The following is a 21,093-nucleotide window of genomic DNA, read 5'->3' as shown; positions in this document are numbered from 1 at the left end:
GAAAACTGAGGTGATGGGCAAGTTTGGTATCCAGGAGAGGAACGCAGAAGGACAGATGGTGGTTGACTTTGGAAAAATAATGGAAATTGGTGTCGTGAATACTTTATTCCAGAAGAGGCAGGAACGTAGGTTGACCTACAAGAGTGGAGGTAGGAGTACACAGGTAGACTACATCTTGTGTAGATGGTGTAATCTGGAGGAGATCAGCGACTGCAAAGTAGCGGTAGGTAAGCGTGTAACCAGACAGCATTAGATGGTGGTGAGTAGGATGACTCTGGTGGTGAGGAAAACAAAGACGGCAAAGGCAGAGCAGAGGATGAAATGGTGGAAGCTGAAAAAGGAAGAGTGTTGTATGACTTTCAGGAAGGAGTTGAGACAGATGATCAGGAGGTGCTTCCAGATGACTGGACAACTACAGCAAATGTGATCAGGGAGACAGGTAGGACAGTCCTTGGTGTGTCATCTGGGAGGAAAGGAGATAAGGAGACTTCGTGGTGCAATGAGGAGGTGCAGAAGTGGATCCAGAGAAAGAGGTTAGCTAAGAAGAAGTGGGACACCGAGATATCCTGATGATATACCTGTGGATGTATGGAAGTGTCTAGGACAGGTAGCAGTCGAATTTCTGACTGGGTTGTTCAACGGGACCTTGGAGCTATGGGAAAGAGTAGTTGAAGCTAGATTGAGGGCAGAGGTCAACATTTGTGAGCAGAAATATGGTTTCATGCCCAAAAAAAAAAAAAAAGAGTACCACAGATGCAGTATTTGCTTTGAGGATGTTGATAGAGAAGTACAGAGAATGTCAGAAGGAGCTGCATTGTGTCTTTGTAGATATGGAGAAGGCTTATGACCGGGTGCCCAGAGAGGAAATGTGGTTTTGTATGAGGAGGTCTGGAGTAGCAGAAGAGTGAGGTTACAGGGAGAAGAGATCAATAAGGTGGAGGAAGTATTTAGGGTCAACAGTCAAGAGCAATGGAGAGTCTGGAAAAGAAGCGTGTGCAGGCAGGCCGGAACGGGTGGAAAAAGTGTCAGGTGTGATATGTGATAGAAGAGTTTCAGCTCAAATTAAAGGAAATGTTTATAAAACCGTGGTGAGACCAGCGATGTTGTTTGGTCTGGAGAAGACAGGAGGCAGAGCTGGAGGTGGCAGAGATGAAGATGCTGAGGTTCTCTTTGGGAGTGACCAGGATGGATAGAATCAGGAATGAGTACATCAGAGACACAGCACATGTTAGAGGCTTTGGAGATCAAGTCAGAGAGGCCAGACTGAGATGGTTTGGACATGTCCAGAGGAGAGATAGTGAGTATATTGGCAGAAGGATGCTGAGTTTCCAAATGCCAGGCAGGGGGTCTAGAGGAAGACCAAAGAGGAGGTTTATGGATGTAGTTAAAGAGGACATGAAGGTAGTTGGTGTGAGAGCAGAGGATGCAGAGTTAGATGGAGGCAACTGATTCGCAAGGGAAAAGAAGAAGGGCAGTACCTTTGTTTTGTTGCGCGCACATGCGCTCAAAGACGCATGCAAAAGAAACTGAAAGTGAGCTCACACACACACACACACACACACGCCACTAATGCCAACTGTTTTTATTGCATTCATTACGAATTTCCGACATATCTGCAGACATTGCTTCGCAAGCAAAAATCATTAGCCTGCAGAGCCGTTTGATGGTTTTGGGGCGTTAACACTCGACACGTCCATTTGAACTTCTACGTGTTTTAACAATCCTGGTGAAATTTTAGCTTCCTAGTGTTTTATTATTATTATTAAATCCTTTCTCTTTGATGTAATACATCAAAGACATAAAAACGCACACATAACGCCCAAGGCTTCGTTTCCTGTTTTTGCAGTGGATGCCAGGGCACTCGAATTAACAGTAGTTTTATTGTTCTCATCTTTTACACATTTAAGGCAAAAAAAAAACACACACAAAAAAAAAAGAAGTAAAACACTTGAACTTTGTAGCTGTTGAGTAACAATCAGCATTGGAGCATTTGTGGCAAAACGTCCGGCACTGATCACTGTGGCAACATTCACACTGGATATGTATTGAAATAAATATGTAACCGGTTTGACAGTACAGCCTGTGGGTCACAGACACGTGTACAATCTAAAATTCACTGGCCCAAGTACCCAATATTTTTGAATGAATTCAGGATGAATTGAAATTGTGTACGCAAATACTCAACAACTTGGAGACAGGCACAATAGTATATATTGTGAATAAACTATGAAGCCGTCACTACTTTCTGTGATGCTTAATCAAATGCATCTTAGATTTGCTGCGTGTGAGCGTCGGTCCCGATGATGTGATGGAGTTCAGGGATCCACAAAGGACACTGCGATGTAGCGGACGCCGGCTGTGGTGGGCAGGCCTTCGTGATAGTGGGTGAGGCGGCCGGGGTGCAGTAGGGTCCAGCCTTTACGCGGAGCCTCCACGGAGCAGTTGTAACGGAGGAACCGGCAGCCGCCACCCTGAGGTCACAGTTACGCATAAGACACACATGCTACACTGTTTGACTTATCTTCAGCATACAGTAGTTCCTATGGCATTGGCACACTTGGGCATGTTGGTAATGTCAACAATGTAACTAGAAATATACTATATACATGAATGTACAGTATTGCATTTACAGTATTCCTTATATAAAAAACAATTCTGATAATGAGCCCAGTATATTGAAGATGCAGGGAAATGAGATGGATGCAATGACAAAACCATACTTCATGCAAAAGAGAACAAATTTATGAATGCACAAATGGGATGAGAAAGTATGAAACACCAGGAATGTAGATTGACATGCCAGCCAAAGAATGGTCATCCTCTTTGAATGAAATCAGTCTCGGGCTAACTTTACATTGGACACGACTCTACAGCAGGCATCCCCAGATTATGATGTGCAAGATGACAGTCTGCTGTAGGCTAATAATTACATGTATGCATGTTTTTTTCCTACCATCTCACAGGTGTACTGATAGAAAATTTTATTTGTCCTACATTCGAACCCTAATTGATGAAAATGTCCGATTTGTACCAACCTCCGATGCCACTCACCTGGTAATCAGCGCCTCCCTGATTGAGTGCTATGTTTATAGTGAATGTGGAGGCGTCATGATGTGGCCTCAAAAAGGGCTGCTCATCGGGCTTATATCTAACTACAAAGGCCAAGTCAAAATGTGCCTGCAAACACACATAAGAAAGGAGGAAAGTCATGCAAGCATTCGCATAGAAACTGCTCAGGTGGCCACACCAGGAGAGTGTGCGGGCGCATGGACGCTGCAGGTGCAACTCTTGCTCGGTTCAAGACAAGCGTCAAGCCTGCTTCCGCATCCAACATTCAGGCCCGCAGATGGAGGAGAAGAAGCAGAGAGTGGTGCAATGTCACCTGCATCGTCACTTCCTGAAGCTTGTATGACTGCTAGCTCCTCCCCCATTTACCTGGTAGTCAAAATCTTTGCTGTTGAGAGCAATGTTTATAGTGAATGTGGAGGCGTCATGGTGAGGCTCGAGCAGGGGCTGCTCGTCGGGTTTGTACCTCACCACGAAGTTCAAGGGAGTAGTGCACTGGAAGAAGACATTTGTCAGCACAACAGTCATGAGGCTTGCAAAATTCCGGGAATTTTCAGTCGGAAACTTTCCACGGAATTAATGGAAATAAATCAGGAAATGTTTAAAAATCAAGGTTGCTTGCTTCTTAGTGACTAATGATTTTGGAGAATTTTTTTTTTTTTTTAAATTCTGACTTAAGTTCATGCAATTACAGTGTTACATTGACTGATGCTTTGTGTTGCCAGCCAAAATTGGAATAACTCTGCCGTTTTTTGAAACTCCTCTATTTAATTGACGAGATTTGTATTTTTTTGCTTTGACTATTCCTGACAATCTAATTTGTCCTTTATCTGACGTTGAGGGACATACACAAGTCATTGTGACCCATGAGTATTTATGCTGCATTCGAGGAAGCTAGAAAGTCGGATATGTCCCACTTGGAGGTGAATGTAAACAACAAAGATGACTGATTCTGATATTATTTATTTATTAATTATTTGGTGTTCCGGTTAACACAGTTATTGCAAATCACATTGGGTTGAAGGGAAATTACTGATTTCGTATGACTAAAGTAATATCATAATAATAAACATGTTTATAATTGTGTAAATTATGTTTTGCTATTCGCGATCTTTGTATTTATGGAGGTCCCCATTGTCGAGTGACATCAGATTGAAGCCGATTGGTGATGTCGGGGTCTTTTTTTGTTACAGACTTTGCAACTCGGATCTCTGAGTTCAAAGGGCATTGCCGTGCGCACTTCCTGGTATGACACAGCTTGCCTTTCATATCCTAAAACCGGTCTTAAGACTCCCTGCAGTTGGAATGGAATGCTGTGGGATCCAAACTGCAGCCTTACCAAAATCCTATTTCCTGCTGGTTTGGGGTCCCACGGCTCTTGCTGTAACTCACACGTAGTACTGAACACTTCCTTTTAATCTCACATAAATGTCTGAGGTCTTACCTTGGTGTAGTAACCTGGATACATTTTCTCGGTTATCGGCGCAATGTACTCCAGTAAGAACTGGTGCCATTCCTTATCATAGTTGACTTGATTCAAGTGGATGTCAATGGTGGGGACATTCTCATAGCCACCCTGGATTCGACTGTCCTGGCAGCCCCAAAATAATCACATTCATTCTATTACCACCCTTGATGACAACAAAGGTTAAGAGATTCAATTATTGGACATAGCAGATAAAAAGGACGGCGACATTACCCTATTAGCGCCTCCTGACCACTTCCCAAAATGTTCCATTTCTTCAACCAGGTGGTCACAAGCAATATCGCTGAAAATTGGAAACCAGTATACATCTGGGCAAGGCTGGGGATCAGAAAGACAAAGCAAAGGGTTTTGGCAAGAGACGCATTCCACAAAAAAATTAAAAATAAAATAAGTATCATACTGTACACTGTGCTGTGTAACCATTTTAGACCATGACTATTGAAAGCAATACCTTAATTAAAAATGAATGCTCTATAGTGAACTGTGACAACCACACATCAGTCATGTAATAGATTGTGTCACCTATCTTAGTATTAACAAAACATGAAAACATAAAAAAAAAAAGAACTAAGAAGACTATTGTAAGTTAACAACTCACAGTTTCAATAAGTTTATCCTTCATGATGTGTGTGTAGTTCTCATGAATGTAGCGCTCCCGCCAGTCCTGAAATGAAAACAGCAACATTTTCACACAATTATTTAACTGTTAAGAAGTATCGTACAACTGCGACTGTTTTTATTATATTAATACTACAATTGCCACAAGTAATAGTACTGCTATATTTTCATCTTTGTTCATTTTTCTTGGAGTATGGAATAGGCTCAAATATGTGGAACTTGTAATTCTGCATGTTTCATAGTATATACCAACACAAATATTTATAGATATCTATTATGGATCCCCCCCCCCCCTGCCAACATACAGACAAATAAACAGCCCAAAACATCCAAACTTCCAGATGTAATAAAAGTGTACAGTATACTCTTATCCGGACCTGCTGATTGAATACATTTCTCACCTCTGGATTTTCAAAGATCTGCCACAGATCATTATGCAGATGACTGGTCTGACAGTTTTCTGTTGATAGGATGCGTCCAAAAGTGTCTATGTTGGTGACATACATGAAGACTCCCTGAGAAGAAAGGCAAGGCGATTTATGTTCCGAATACAATTCAGATCGAGGCTAAGGCTGGGAGATTTGATCTTCAAATAAAATCTCAAATTTTGACCATTTGAATGGATTTCTTTGCATTAATAACATGACAGACGAAAAAAAACATATATTAAATACTGCTCTTGTATTTGCTGTACCTTGCTTCGAACATGTTGGCAAAAGGCCATGTCAGCGTCCACGGAATTTGAACGAAACAGATCGTTGTCTGAGAGCTCCGAGCGAAGGAGGCTGGCCTTCATCAAGTACACGCTGGTTACATACGGAACGTTCCATATTCCCCTGGATTATAGGAGCCAATTAGACCGTAGCACATACCAACATTGATGAACTTCATCAACACGTAAGCATCTTACACCCTGCGTCCTTGGACAAGGTCGACGTAGTCCTCGGACCTGGCATAGTAGCCATCTGCGCTCAGGGCTCCCCAGAAGTTACTCCAAAGTCGGCCAGTCCGCGTCAACAATGGGGCCACCATCGGCCTAAAGAGTATTTGAGGCAGTGATATTATAATAATCTAGTCTTCGAACCCAAACTCTTAACTAAATGATTAACAATATTAAAAAAAAAAAACATTGCGTACATAGCGAGGTGATCATTTTTTAAATATTTGATAAATATACTTGCAGGTTTTGTTCGATGAGAATTTTGAGTGTGTTCTCATTCGTCAAAGCAACTTCAATGTCCAAGTTGAAAAAATAGTCACAGTCCTTCTGCTTCCTGCACATATCACTGAAATACAACGGGGGGAAAAAAAGGTCACTTTGCATACGCCAGCAATGATTATTGGGACGCGATGACGCACAAGGCCACGTTGCGTGCAGCTGTGCCATCCATCTCCTCTTCTGGTCCAACGAATTTGACGTCCAGATAAAGATTTCCGTGGTCCTGCAGGAAAGAGCTGACCTCACGCTCGTGATGAGGTTCCTTGAGCAGAAAAATTAAATACCAAAGTTGGCAGGAGGCAGAATTTTGTACATTATAATTTGGAATGGATATAATAGAAAGGAAAAAAAATGTTTATCTTTTGAACATGTGATAGTAGTCCAAAGCAATGTACAGTGTAGCAAACTAAATCAAAATGGATAACAAATAGGACTTTAGAAATTTGGTTGCTTTAGAAATTGTCAAATGAATAGAAAGTTGTTTTTATTGATTTATTATTTAAAAAAAATTATTAGAGAGAGATTTTGTAAATGTATTTATTTATTTATTTTATTCATTCTTATTTATTTTTTAATTCTTCTTCTTATTATTATTATTTATGTTTTACTACTTTTATAGTTTTTTTTATATTATTATTATGTATGTTATTCTTTATTTAGATATGTTTTCAAAATGTTTACATGAGCTAGCACACTCATTACTATAAACTGTTCAACAAGGTTCATATTTAGAAACATGTTTCTGTGAAAAAAATGTTTTTTTAAATGGCATGATACTAATTAGAAGAGCATCAAATCTTACCTATGATGTGGTTAGAGGTGTGTAATATATTCAAAGACCAAGATATAAAAATACACTTTAATATCTTGAAAAGTCATTATAGGAGTTTGGATTCACAAACAACCAGAGCTTTCTTCTCATGGAAGATTTCCAGGAGTTTTCAATGACTCATGAGGCCATCAATCAACACAACTGTTAGTAAAATTCCTCGGTAGGAAAGTGACTGATTGATAAAACCTCAGTTAATGAATTTGTGTTCCGTTACCTTGTTGAAAATGAAGAGCTTGAGTCTATTCTTGGGATACTGAAGCTTCAGCAGGCGTTCAAAAAACACTGCAACAAATGGCGTGGGCTGCTGGATGAAGACACCAATCACCACTAAAGGATATTCATTTTCCTGATGGGGGGGGGGGGTGGGGGGGGGACAATATTGAGTGTCGGGCAAAAGCATTTGTCTACTGTACACACACAATGACGGTACTTGAAAATGATAATAATCTAGATTTAGTTGTTAAGGAAGAAAATGTTGCCTTTCAATTGATATGACGGCTAAAAACTTGTGACCAACCTTAAGGTTCCTGAGTGGGCGTAGATCGTCATGACACAATGTGCAGCCCGTCTCAAATGTCCACGCGTTTGGTATGTAGTTACCAAGATAGTTGAGCTGAAGCTGGAAAGTCAAGTCTCGTTTTTACTCAACAAAAATATAAACGCAACACTTTTGTTTTTGAATGATATGATGACTTGTAGTCGGTACCTTGGTCGGTCCATTCCCGTGGATGATGACAGGTAGCGTATCATACAGAAAATTTCGGGCTCGTACGTGTCGATCCTCAAACTTTAGCACCACTTCGTCTAGAAACACGATGCACACATACGAGTATACATTTACGAGTGAATGTTATTCATACTGCTTTGTAGGGGTGTTAGAAAAAATCGATTCGGCAATATATCGCGAGATGACAGCGCGCAATTCTCGCGGCCGAATCGATTTTTAAACATCAATTTTTTATGGGAATATTCAACAAAACGTCTTACTTAGGGTTAGGATTCACACATTAAGCATGGAAGAATGTTATATTAATGGAACATTACGCCTTTATATTTTATTTCAGTGCTGTTCAAACATGAAACAGACTGCAACTTATTTGTTAAATGCTCAGTTATAGGCCTGAATTTTCAGATAAATAAATAAATGTTCATACAAATCTTACAGTGTACATGTACAAGTTTACTGATGAGTATTTTCTAAATTTGAGTAAAAAAAAAAAATTTGCACAATAAGCAATTTATAGATTGGCATCGGGATTAATCGGTATCGAATCGAATCGTGACCTATGAATCTTGATACGAATCGAATCGCCAGGTACTAGGCAATTCACAGCCCTACTGCTTTGTGTTTATTTTTCGGGGAGTTGAAAGCCCTGTTTCCATGTGGCAGACAATACAGTTTGATTCAGTGGATGTTGCAAATGGGAGCGTTCTCATCCCCGCCTCACGTAGCACTAACAAATTCCTTACTTGGAGAGAAAAAATGCGGCAGAAACTGTGGACCACAGCTCAAGTTTAAACATGCAGTCTCTGACTGATAAACCCTGAAATGTATTTGTATGTTTATCTCCGCATTGCTACTGTTCGGTAAGACTATGTATTCTTGATTTTCCATGAAAATATTTTTGGATTATATTTTTAAAGTCTCTAGCATGAAACTGTATTTTCTTTGCATAGTCTGTAACTTTAATGCTTTTAAATGATGATTGTGGTGAAGATGTTTCCTTTCCTTTTGTAAAGGTTGGACAGGAGGAGCAACAATTTGCTAAAGGTGGCTTAAAGGTTGCATTGGGGCACCTTTCCGAAAGATTTTGAGAATTCAAACAACCTATCCTTCAAATACTTCTGCGTCATCCCTTTAAGTTTGCATCTTTGAACACATTGCGCCACATGAAATAATATCTCATATGGTCTGTGTGTGTAAATAGAGCGCAGTCACAAAAAGTTATGTATAGGTTGTTTGTTTCACATTCTCGAGGGCACAACGGAGAAAGGCAGTAAAAAGAAAAAGGTGTTATTGGAAGGGTGTACTTAACATTTTTAACACAGCAGCTGTGTTCAGTAAACAGCACAGTGTGTCGCGTGTCCAGTGCAGCACACATTCACTTCAACTTGGTTAAAATAGGTTTAACCACAGTTGGACAATAAAAGTCATTTCACTCACCAAGAGCCCCGTGTAGGTTCTGAAACAATCTGCATTTGCTGTCCAGTGTGATATTTATGGATTTCTGAAACACACCCATAGATGCTTTATTCATTGATAAATAAATGTTATGTGCTCATATAAAACAACAAATGAAAAAAAAAAAAGAGGGGAAAAAAGAGTTGCAGAGCATTTCTTACTCTTTTCTCCGGATTGATATAAATCTTGGTGAAAAACAGCTGGTCACTGTCACTGTCTTGTCCCGCCCACTCAGCGAGCATTTCCTTGACGTTGGGCAGGTAGCCAATAAAGCCTGCGGAAAAGCAGGAAACCGGTGTAAAGAGGCGCCCGGACTTGCCGTGTGCCACATACAAACAGCTTTGAAGCTGCTGGGGCTCATTACCACTGCCAGGGTTGCCAATTTTGGTGCGCTTATGAAGCAGTTTTTGGTCTACAAAGAAGAACCTACTCTCCAGCTGTGAATACACCACATGACATCCATGCGTTGTAACCTTCTGTTAAAACAGTCATCCTAGCTCAGACCGAAATCCTAAACGATTGAATACCGTTCTGTATTCAAAGTATACACAAAACCAATTGCGTAATGTGGACAAATAAGCAGCATACCCCCTGAGCCAAGGAAGCGGTTGCCCTCGCGGACATGTGGATGTTTGTCCTCCAAATGTCTGTCAGGCCAGATCAAGGTCTCAGAGGAGAACACCACCTTGTGTTTGGCCTGCGCAAATTTCTTTAGCAGCTCTTTAGGACTTGATGCGAAAATCACATCATAGCTGTGGAACACAAGAAGGAAGGTTACAAGATAATACTGACGCAGCAGCGGCGCAAGCGCCAGTGAGCAACCCATGCGAAAAGAAAAGTGGCTGTTTTCACAATGTTTCTCCTTCTCTATGGTTACCGTGACAACAAAACAAGCAGAGTGCACAATACGGCGGAAGCTTTACTCAAATATCAAGGTCTTACAGTTTGGAATTCAACCGAAATTTCCATTCACTACCCAAAGAAGGACACGCCTGCACAGCAGCTGGTAATAGGATCAATACCAACGTTTTACATGACATATTTATTGCTAAGATAGAAACACATTACCTGTCAATAAAAACAATAATTGCATCCTCATCCTTCATTCCCTCAAGGGCTGCTTTAAGAAGTCGCACTTTCTGACCTCCCCCAGGGGTCAAGTAGTCACCTCCTTTCCATCTTTCCCCCCGGCCAAGAACCTGCGAACACACAAAAAAACAACAATCGACGTTATATATGACATCAGGACAGCTTCATACGGCAGACAGTCGACAACAACGTCCAATTTGGGTTTTCCTACCTTGACGGTGTAATTAAAATGCTTTGCAGATCTCAAGAAACGGTTGAAGCCATCGGTCTCCTTCGTTGCCACGGTCACCACTACAATTTGATCTGGAAGACAGAATCCAATAAGAATTCAGCCAAGAATTAATCGCGGCATCTGAAGATGGCACTCGACGTTCCATGCGTCTTTTTGTGCCAACAGGATTAGAAATGTAATGAAAAGGCAGCTGATGTCTGATTCGTGAAGCGCGAGACATCAGCTGGCAAACTCGTCTCAATCGCGGGCAATCGGTCACATTCTCTCCATGACAGTCATGTGGAGCATTACTGAGTCATTGCCATTCATCACTGCAAGCAGGAGGTGATGTTTCAGGTCAACTGTGAGGAGTATGCGCTTCGGAAAATGGATGGATGAATTCCTCCTCCAAACATGACCTTAATACATTACCCGGTGTAAGTTCCATTACTTTATTGTATCTATTTATTTATTTATTTATTTGAGGGGGGGAGGGGACTTCACTGCCTGCTGTCGCCAAGTCTCAAAATTGAGTGGCAGAAGGTAATATTGATGTGGTGAGTATTCAGTTTATTCATGATGAACATGATGACACTGGTTGCCTTTTTCCCCATTAAAAAAGATCTGGTGTGATTTGAAAAAGACATACAGCGAAGCGTCGAAAGTACTCACACTACGTACTTAGGTAGAAGTACAGATACTTAAAAAAAAAAAATTCAAGTAGAAGGACTGATTCAACACCTTTACTAAAGTAAATGTAAAGTCTGCTGTGTCATCACTGTTAATAATCTATTCTTCACGTTCCTCCATGGTGCTGCTGTCCCAGTTGTTCTGCTTTATAAGCCCAAAAATAAATAAATCTCTCACCTGAAATTTACTTTACTTCTCTATTTCTGTCTTTTTTTACATGATGTCGTCATCTGCGTAAGTTGAAAAAAGTCACGAGCATATTTAAGAAAGTAGAAAGTACAGACATAATGTTTTCCAAGGCAGGTTAACAGAGTAAACTACTCAAGTACATTTACCTAAAAAAAAAAAAAACGACTTGAGTACAGTAACAAATCATTTGCACTGTAGGCTACTTTGTTAGTTCTCCCAACTGCCCACGGTCAACATAATAAAAATCCTGAAATTGTTTTGCCAGAAGCAGCTGTCTGGATATGCATCACACTTTGCACCAGAGCACAACGTGGTGTTCGAGTACTAAAGGCTCTTGCCATGAAGGGTTTGAATCATTTTTGAGCTGTACTAGTAACTGAAAGCAACATTGTGTGAGGAAATTGCCCTTGTTTTGTTGGTTCACTGCAAACGTACAGTTTAAAATGCTGAATTAGCTTAATGTCGTTTAATGTCTGAAAAAAGTGTTCAATCGTGACCAAAATTCATGTGTACATCTCTACTCATGTTCACTTTTACCTCTGAAAATATTAAAAAAACAATCACCACAGTATTTTACACTTTATGGACGTTAAGTCCTCCTTTCTATAGGCACTCTGTCAGGTTTGGGGCTGTTGAGGACCCAATGCAGGAGGCGGGGAGGCGAAACAGGCTTTTAGGAGTTCGGAACAAAAATGGATTTTATTTCCAAAGGAAAAAAACAAGAGGCAAAAAAGGAGCTCGGAATTGAAAATACGAAACAGGGAAAAAAAACACATTCGGCTAACTAGGACGAGGACAACTGACCGAGACTCAGGGCATACACAAATGAATATGATCCAGCAAAGACTGCAGGAAAGGAGGGAACTTAAATAGAAGCAAACTAACGAGACATTGACAACTTCAACATATGAAAAGTGGCAGAGGGTGCTGATTGGAAGACACAAGGGGACCGGAATGACGAGCACAGTGACCACAGAGACACATGACAACTTAGACCTAACCAAACAAAGCTCAGATCACGATAGACAAAACAGAACAAAACTAACCAAATCCAAACCACAACACACTCACTACGGAAGTCTAATCTCACTATGTACGATCATTCTAATAATTTTTTCAGAGGTTGAAGTTGGCAAGTCAGATGTCCACATTAATTTGGGTGACTATTCAGTTATCCCCCTTATGTCTAGAAACATTAAGCTTTTTCTCTATAGAAGGGGTCACCAAACCTTTTTAAGCTGAAATACAAAGTTGAAATACAAATTTGCTTAACTTGCCATTATTTATGCTTAATATTTCCATTCATCTAGCATGAACAATGGGCACAACAATATTCAAACAACACTAACAGTCCATTTGTATAAATCCCTGCAATCGTTTACATTTTCAAATGGTCAAGTGGTCCTATGGAGGCTACCTTTGCCCATGGGCACCATGTTGGTGACCCCTGCACAATAGTAAAAAGGAAAGTTGAGGAGGAAATCCAAAATATTAGGGCAATTGTTCTTATATTTTCAGAGGTTGAAGTAGGTGTCCCCATAAATTTAGGTGATGACTGACTGCAGTTTTCTGATATTATGCGACAAAAAAGAAAAGAAAAGAAAAACACTTATGTTGTGTTTTAGGGCATCACAAATGTATGCATTTCTGCATATAAATGTGATCTACAGTAGGTATTGAATACTAAGTTGTCATTGCAACTGCACCTTGAAATGGCTTCAAACTTAATGCAAGATGTCATTGTTTCTCGTCTTTTTTTTTATTTTTTAAAAACATCTCTAGAACATTCTGCAGCCTCACTGGAAGCAACGTCGGACTCGTCACTATTACGGCCACCGCGCTCGTTTTCGTTGAATTCACTCTTCAGCTTCCACGAGTTGTTCTGCTCCAACGCTACGTTCCATGAACTTCCATCCCACGGGAAAGTAAGGCGGAAACAAACAGGAACAGCCCTGTCCACGTCAGCGGCACGTTCGGAACCCGCAAAGACCTTTTCTTTAAGTGGGGGTTGGCGGGGGTGCCCCACAAACATACAGAATGCCCTCATTTCCTGTCAAAGCTTGTTCACCTGGCCTGTGGCCACGGCTACAAACAATCAAAGCAAAGAAACAAAAAATGTCAGCTTTCTTCGCACTGCAGCCAAATTAACGCGAGCAGCAAGATAACACGTGCATGTGTATCGCCTGTTAAATCCGACGTGTGGCTTCATGTGTTACGCCATTGCCATTTACCACTTATAAGAGTGTAACTAACACGGGCAGGCCAGCTGCGTTTGTCTTACCTTCGCGGAGTTGTTGCTCGTCACAGTCGCGCAGAGGAAGGAGTGTGCAGAAAAGAAGGACGGGGAACAACACCGAACAAAGTTTCATGGTGAAATAAGACGGTTGGTTAGACGGATGGAGTGTGGAAGGAGTCACTTTCCCCGCTGACCCGGCTATGTAAAAGGAGTCCCCCAAATACCCCCCACCCTCTCTCTCTCTCTCTCTCTCTCTCTCTCTCTCTCTCTCTCTCTCTCTCGCCCCCCCCCCCCCCCCCGCCCCCCACTTCAAAAGTTTGAGAACAAGCAAGTGTAAACCAGAGCTTCCATTGGCCTAAGGGCTGTCTGAGATTCTACACAGGCATGCTATATAAACAAGCCGTGATTTGATTTCAGTGTCAGGCTCGGCCCAGCTGTTCCGTGAACGTGAGTTCCTGCACGCATGCAGAGGCCGAGTGTCTGGCCCGTTACAGCGCGCCTGGATCCCTTCCATGTGTTCCACCAACCCGGAAGAAATAGTGTTGTATTGCTCAAGTGAAAGAAAATGTCAGAATTTTCCCCTCAAAATTTGTTTTCCGATTTTGAAATGACAATGACATAAACGGGCTTTTCTAATTGCCTGATCTCTTCTGATGCCAAATGGGCTTTGAAACGTTTTTTTTTTTCTTCTTCTCAGCATCACCTTCCACAGACGTAATTGAATGATAGTGTCCACTTCTCGCAAAACATATAAGAATATTGGTCTTTTGGGGGAAATTTTAATATGCATGATAATATCTCTTAATTTGCCTTTCTGTGAACCTTTGACATTGCACAGGTCCAAGTGCTCAATGTCTCAGTATTTTGCCTTCTCTGACAAAGAGGTGAAAGCCAAAATTCACAACAGGTGTTTTGATCTATGAAAATTTAAAAGGGTGTTCACTTCAATGCCTTTCTGTGACTCGTCCAGTCTCTGTTTCTCTGTTGAAGTCTGCCATGACACTGGGACATTCAGCTCACTGTCCACTCCAGAAGCATCTTTTAGAAACCCTGCAAAGCAACGCGCTGTTGATTCGTTGTTGAGTCGTCTTGGTCTCATGATGTCAAAATGTGAACATGAAGAAGACTGTTTGACAAAATGGAACCAGAATTGATCGGTCTATTAATAGATAAAACTAAACCACCTGTAATTGAAAATATAATAAGTGTAACCTCTGATTTTTTTGGGAGGGTTAGGGGCTGCTCAAGCACCCCTAAAATTTGAGACCCTCTCCCCTCATTGTAGGCCAATGTCCTTTTTAAACAAGCTAGATCCGTGTATAGAAAAACAGTACTTTGTTGGACCATCAATTAAATATAATTATAAATATAAATATAATTAAAAAGTATATGAATGTTTTATTGCAGATGTTTTCTTCACCAAACTATATACCCGTAGTTTAGATTTGACATAAAACGCCATTCTGCGAGTCAGCACTTCACACGCTAGATGGCGATGTTCAACGACTTTAATTACGATTTTGCTTTCCCCTTTACGACTTGAGGTTTTGCGACAGTTATAAAAACCGGAAATGTCGGATCTGCTGGCAGCAGTTTCTCAACAATTACACATTTGACACGTCAAATCAAACGTAACGCCACGTGAGCTTATAATTGGCACACTGGTGAGTGTCAGACCAGATCTTTTGTGACTAATATGAAAGCAAGCACAGCGACGCATTCTTCACAGCTTTGCTTCAAACTCCTAGGTACGTAGCCGGGCTAATGTAGCCTGTAACTAGCGAAGCCACTTGGAAACATGCTATTGGTCAGTGACTTTTTGACTGGATAAACTTGTCACGCTTAAGGATTCGGACTCTTTGCACATTTAAAGTAAACAATGTGGCTCCAGCAACGACTGAAGGGGCTACCCAGCTTGCTATCAAGCAGCTGGGCGAGAAGACTTCTCATCGGATTGCTCATCTTCCTCATTTTCTACTGGTATCTTGGAGCAGAGCGCAAGTGGAGGTTCTTTAGTGGCTCAGATATGCCGGGCGGGGTGGCTGGGCAGTGTCTTCAGGCGGAAATCCACAGATGGAAGTCTCTTGTGGACCGTGGGGAGGGTATATACAGCACATCTCAGGAACAACTAGACACGCCCTTTGTATCAGGTAACGGCCATATCCTCATTGACACTGACTCTAACAAACTCTGGGTGGCGTCGTCTTCACAGCCTGGTTCGGCTCCGGTCCATCAGACCGAATATTCTCCCATTGTTGGCGTTCATCTGGAGGGGAAGCAGGCCGAAGCCCGGGCAGCCATGATGTGGTTCCGGAAAGGATCTGTGCTGTCAGTTCGATGCGCCTCATTTGCGGCCGTGCAGTCATCACGGGACTGTGTCACCATCAGGGAAGAGTTTCTTGCCCACAGGAGTCGACATAACGTCTACCTTCAGAGAATCCACATCAACAACCCTTCCGACAAGTTGGCCACCTTCGAGATCTCCTACAACACCGCCAACTCTGGCGGCAAGTTCTCCACCAGTGTGGACAAAGTGGAGGACAGAGAGATCGTGCTCTCGTCAGGCAGAGTCCTTCTAGAAAAGAACCGAATGATGCTTGTGATGGTTGTCACCAAAAAGCTCAGCAACAGGATCCAGGTTTTCCAGAAATCTGAGTACACTGAAATTATCCTGTCGGTCGTGAGGACTTCAGCGCCTATCGAGCCTTCCAAGCTGGAGGAGACGTTCACCAGCCTCCGGGATGATGCCAAAAAAGAGCTGGGAGAGCTGCTGAGGTCTTCTGTGGACGATCTGGTCAGAGATCACCAGCAGGCCTGGATGGATCTCTTCATTTCAGGTAGACTTTTTCAAGCACTTGCTGTATTTGCCAATCAGGACATGTGTTTCTCTGTATTTTAGCCAATCAAAGTAGAGAACACTGATGGTCACCTCACCGGTCATTTGCAAGGCACATCAAGACAAAGTAGGGCCCTTATTACGGTCTTCAAATACAATCTTGAAGATTCCTGTTTTAGGCTACTGTTGATAGAAAAAGTAAAAAAACAATTACACTATTCAAAACAAGCTTTTATTTATTTCTCCAGATGCAAAACAAGCTTTAAAAAAGCATTTCCAGCAACTTTTCTGAGCATCAACTTTGGCAGAAATAATAATGGAGCGGGGGTTAAATAGATGACTAAGACCAGTGGTGTCAGAGTCCGGTCCTCAAGGGAACTGAGTCCTGCATGTTTTTGAGGTTTCCCGCATTCAACACAGCTGATTTATATTTAAGATCATCAGCAAGCTCTGCAGGAGCCTGATAATGATCCCGATCATTGAATCAGGTGTGTTGGAGTAGAGAAACCTCGAAAACATGCAGGACTCAGGCCCTCGAGGACCGGATCTTGACACATGTGACTAAGACAATACTTCCTCTTGGTAAAATGTCCCTTAATCAATACATTTATGTAAACACGACCTTTAGTAGATTAGAGCAGCTATCGAATATTGGTATATCTGACTGAAAATTCTGTTGCATAATTAGGTATTCGGATAAAAATCAAAATATATATATTTTTGCTTTGTTAAAGAACAATTAGGAAAGACACTAAAAAAAAGAAATTTACACTTCATAATGAATGACCAACTTTTGAGATAATCACCTTTTTTCCCCTTCAATTTAAACTGCTTAGAAGCACACTGTTCTCTCGGGCTGGGATTAAAAAAAAGAATAATCAATATTGGATCGACTTTCCTTTTGGAGCCTGATATCGATTCATATAACCATGAATCGATTAAATAGATTATTTTAATATCTCTTTTTCCCATAAATTCCTAAGAAAATAGAATTTTAAAGGCAAGTTTTTGTATCTTACAGTACAGTTTTCTTAAAACGTACTGTTAACATAAATGTAAAAGTATTCTCTTACATTTATGAAAGACTTAGACTTAACTTTATTCATCCCTTTGGGTTGACTCCCTCAGGGAAATTTACATTTCCAGCAGCAATAAGCGCAAGTAGGCACAGACAGGAAGAGCATCACAGAGATGAAGAAAAATAAAAAATTACACCCACAAAAAAAGACCTGACGTATTGCACTTTAGGACAATTCAGAATCTTTCATTTATATTTACAATTAATATTGAATTAGACTTGTGAACATATTTTCTTCTCATCCTTGCTGCTGATGTCAATGTTTGTGTAACACTTAAGTGATTGTAACACGTGTTACGTTCATTAGCTCATTCACTCCCATCCATTTTCACTGAAGCAACCCCCTTCGCTCCCGGCTGTTCTACTGGATTTTGACTGATTTTGCACCCTCAGAATATTGTGTTCTATTGCTATAAAAACATTGTACCCACCAAAAGAAAGATTAGAGTCTCTTTTTTCATCAGGAAAAAAAGTATATTTCTATGTTTCCGTTTTGCAACAATTAGTATTAGAATATCGCTAAGTGTCATCATTATTCACAAATCTGTTTAGAACTGTGGGTAAATGAGCTTTTTTCAACATGGCCCTGGTTGATTTCTCTTGCTCTGCTGCTACCTGCTGTCCGTTTTTGTAATAACTACCATTTCTTCAACCGTTCTCTGCAATTGAGAGGCTGCATCAAAGACTTCTGTATGCTCTAGCATTAAAAAAAAAAACATTTAAAAAAACGTATATGTATTTGGGACACTGAAAACATTTAAAATGTTAAAATTTAAAACATACTTATTGAAAATGAGTTAAACTAAATCATGTGACCAGTTACTGCCTCCACAAAATTTAATGTGGAATTCAATGTTTGTTGAGTTTTTATCTTGTCCTTAATACTTAAGAAGCATAATTAATCAACATCAGATTGAACTTAAGTGCATCGAATTGAATTGGGAAAAATCAAATCGAACCGAACTCTTGTGAATCGAAATCGAATCGATTGAGGAAATTAGAATTGATACCCAGCCTTACTATTTTCCTCCCTATAAAGAATACGATTCTAGACAAATCTCTCCCCATAGATTTGGTCTATGACACAAAAAGACCCACAGTAGCGAATTTTCCGTGCGAACGGTCACCATCAAAGTGAGTCATTTACATAAATTAAAATTGTCGTTAAAAAGTAAGCTGACAGCTCTTGCCAGTTTATACGGGGCACTTGACCACATGATGTGTGACATGGCAGCTTGAATTTTCAATCATACCTTCAAATTGAATGACTTTTGTGTCCAATGTGAACTTTTCAATTGCCTCTGCAGTAACTATAAGTATGGCAGTAATCACCGTAAGCATCGTTTGTGTCACGTGACAAAATCATGTTCGAGCATTCGGAATTTGCACTACAAAGGCTCCATCAAGGAAACTCCCCATTGTGCTTGTTTTGTTTTGCGTAGGCGTGGAGATGAGAAAGATCACAGACTCGCACACGCCCTCGAGCCGCACGGTGAACGCCACCCTCTACTACGTCCTGTCGTCCTCGACGGCTCCCTTGTTGGAGCGCCGGCTGAGCGGCGAGGAGCGCGGCCGCCTGGAATCCAGCCTCAACTACGCCGACCACTGCTTCAGCGGCCACGCCACCATGCACGCCGAGAACCTGTGGCCCGAGAGGGTGAGCAGCGCGGCTCAGATCCTGCAGCTGGTCACGCTTTGGACCCTGACCCTCCAGAAGAGGGGCTGCAAGGCGCTGGTGGCGGCCGGCGCCCACGGAGCCATGCAGGGCATGGCGCTCAGCTTCGGCGGGCTCCAGTTCACCGAGAACCACCTGCAGTTCCAGGCCGACCCGGACGTGCTGCACAACAGCTACGCCCTGCGGGGGGTCCACTACAACCAGGACCTGATCAACCTGGCGGTGCTGCTGGACGGCGAGGGCAAGCCTTTCCTCCACGTGTCGGTCAAGCCGCAGGAGAAGCCTGTCAAGCTGTACGCGTGCGAGGCCGGCTGCCTCAACGAGCCGGTGGAGCTGACCTCGGAGGTCAAAGGTCACACCTTCCCCGTCATGGTCACCCAGCCCATCACCCCGCTGCTTTACATCTCCACGGACCTGCGCCACCTGCAGGACCTGCGCCACACGCTGCACCTCAAGGCCATCCTGGACCACGAGGAGCACATGGCCAACCGGTACCCGGGCCTGCCCTTCCTCTTCTGGTTCAGCGTGGCCTCGCTCATCACGCTCTTCCACCTTTTCCTCTTCAAGCTCATCTACAATGAGTACTGTGGCCCCGGCGCCAAGCCCCTCTTCAGGAGCAAGGTATAACAGCACAGAACTGACAAATCAATGATTGCAAACTGATCTTTGTTTTTTTTTTTATGTGTGTGTGTGTGTGTGTGTTGGCACAGATTTCCAGGTGTTGAGTTCTCACGTGGCACACTTTCATCACCAATATGACAAATGTTTCGTCTGCCCCTTAAACTTTTCATGGCAACAGTTTAAATGCACTTTGTGGGAATTATGCAAAGTAAAATGGCTGGCAGGAAGTTCATAGTGCCGCACCACAATTGAACAGCATTCTGGTTTGTTCGCATTTCGTTTTATGGCCCAAAATATTTTTGGAGCATTTGGTTGGGTCGTTCTCGTGCGTGTTCTCAAAAGGCAAATCAATGTTTTCTGCTTTTGTGTGTAATGTGTCCTGAAAATCATGAAGCATGCAAATTGTAAATGAACACAAGTGCCCGTGACATTCGAGATTAGCAGAGCAGTGAGCCCAAACGAGCTGGAAATCAATTGTCAAAACAAACATGGTGGTTAATGCCGCTTTGAAAAAAATAAAATAAAAATACCCTCGACTTGATTAAGCAGACTTAATATTTGTCTGCTTAAGTCCAAGCCACATCCAATTCAATTTTGTTGTTGGCAAGTTGCCGAGGTTCCGGAGTTGCAGCTTTCCAAGAAATCTGTGCAACCTTCATTCCAAAAAACAATTATATCAACAACCAAACAAATTATTCTGATATGATCTGATGTTCAAATGAAGCGCGTTACACGACAACGGAAATAAAAGCCACCTGGGCGCGTCGATTTTATTGCAAGCGATGTCATACATGTACGACATGTTAATGTTTGTCATTGTCAAATGGTTCCATGTTAACTCATCCTCTCACCTGCTAACAACGTTGCCACGTTTTGGGATTTCTTTGCTGTGTGTTGATGTTTTATAAGGAATCAATCAATTAAATTAACAAGAAACGACTTTGCTTTGCTTCATTTGGTCCATCAAGCCACACGCGGGAACAATTTGATTTTCATCTTTTCATATATTATGTGCACATGTAGTCAAACTACATTCTGCATTTTGTTTTCTTCAGGCTTGCAACA

General features: G+C 41.7%; 2 protein-coding genes across 5 annotated transcripts; one reads left to right on the top strand and one right to left on the bottom strand.

Annotated features, from left to right (window-relative positions):
* Positions 1 to 1,567: 1,567 nt before the first annotated feature.
* Positions 1,568 to 14,041, bottom strand: plod1a (procollagen-lysine, 2-oxoglutarate 5-dioxygenase 1a). Of its 3 annotated transcripts, XM_086069467.1 has the most exons (20): positions 13,864 to 14,041; positions 10,704 to 10,795; positions 10,472 to 10,602; positions 9,992 to 10,155; positions 9,565 to 9,677; positions 9,386 to 9,449; positions 7,928 to 8,025; positions 7,739 to 7,840; positions 7,436 to 7,567; positions 6,530 to 6,651; positions 6,352 to 6,456; positions 6,081 to 6,206; positions 5,865 to 6,006; positions 5,572 to 5,685; positions 5,151 to 5,216; positions 4,766 to 4,870; positions 4,511 to 4,657; positions 3,436 to 3,561; positions 3,052 to 3,177; positions 1,568 to 2,471 (listed from the first exon to the last, which is right to left on the bottom strand). In XM_086069467.1, exons 1-20 carry the CDS (start codon positions 13,949 to 13,951, stop codon positions 2,316 to 2,318), a joined length of 2,319 nt encoding a protein of 772 aa, XP_085925593.1. In that variant the 5' UTR covers positions 13,952 to 14,041; the 3' UTR covers positions 1,568 to 2,315. The 3 variants fall into 3 exon arrangements, with proteins under 3 accessions (XP_085925593.1, XP_085925592.1, XP_085925591.1); XM_086069466.1 differs by lacking the exon at positions 3,052 to 3,177; XM_086069465.1 differs by lacking the exon at positions 3,436 to 3,561.
* A 1,332-nt stretch (positions 14,042 to 15,373) lies between these two features.
* Positions 15,374 to 20,967, top strand: kiaa2013 (KIAA2013 ortholog). 2 transcript variants are annotated; one of them, XM_086069428.1, is made up of 3 exons: positions 15,374 to 16,655; positions 19,175 to 20,028; positions 20,118 to 20,967. In XM_086069428.1, exons 1-3 carry the CDS (start codon positions 15,698 to 15,700, stop codon positions 20,130 to 20,132), a joined length of 1,827 nt encoding a protein of 608 aa, XP_085925554.1. In that variant the 5' UTR covers positions 15,374 to 15,697; the 3' UTR covers positions 20,133 to 20,967. The 2 variants fall into 2 exon arrangements, with proteins under 2 accessions (XP_085925554.1, XP_085925555.1); XM_086069429.1 differs by having other exon boundaries at positions 19,175 to 20,967.
* Positions 20,968 to 21,093: the final 126 nt, after the last annotated feature.

Source organism: Leptonotus elevatus, chromosome 2, assembly GCF_054856555.1.
Source record: "Leptonotus elevatus isolate MCC_2025b chromosome 2, RoL_Lele_1.0, whole genome shotgun sequence".
Taxonomy (NCBI): domain Eukaryota; kingdom Metazoa; phylum Chordata; class Actinopteri; order Syngnathiformes; family Syngnathidae; genus Leptonotus; species Leptonotus elevatus.
The sequence above is the reverse complement of the archived record's forward strand: the minus strand, read 5'-3'. Positions and strand labels throughout refer to the sequence as shown.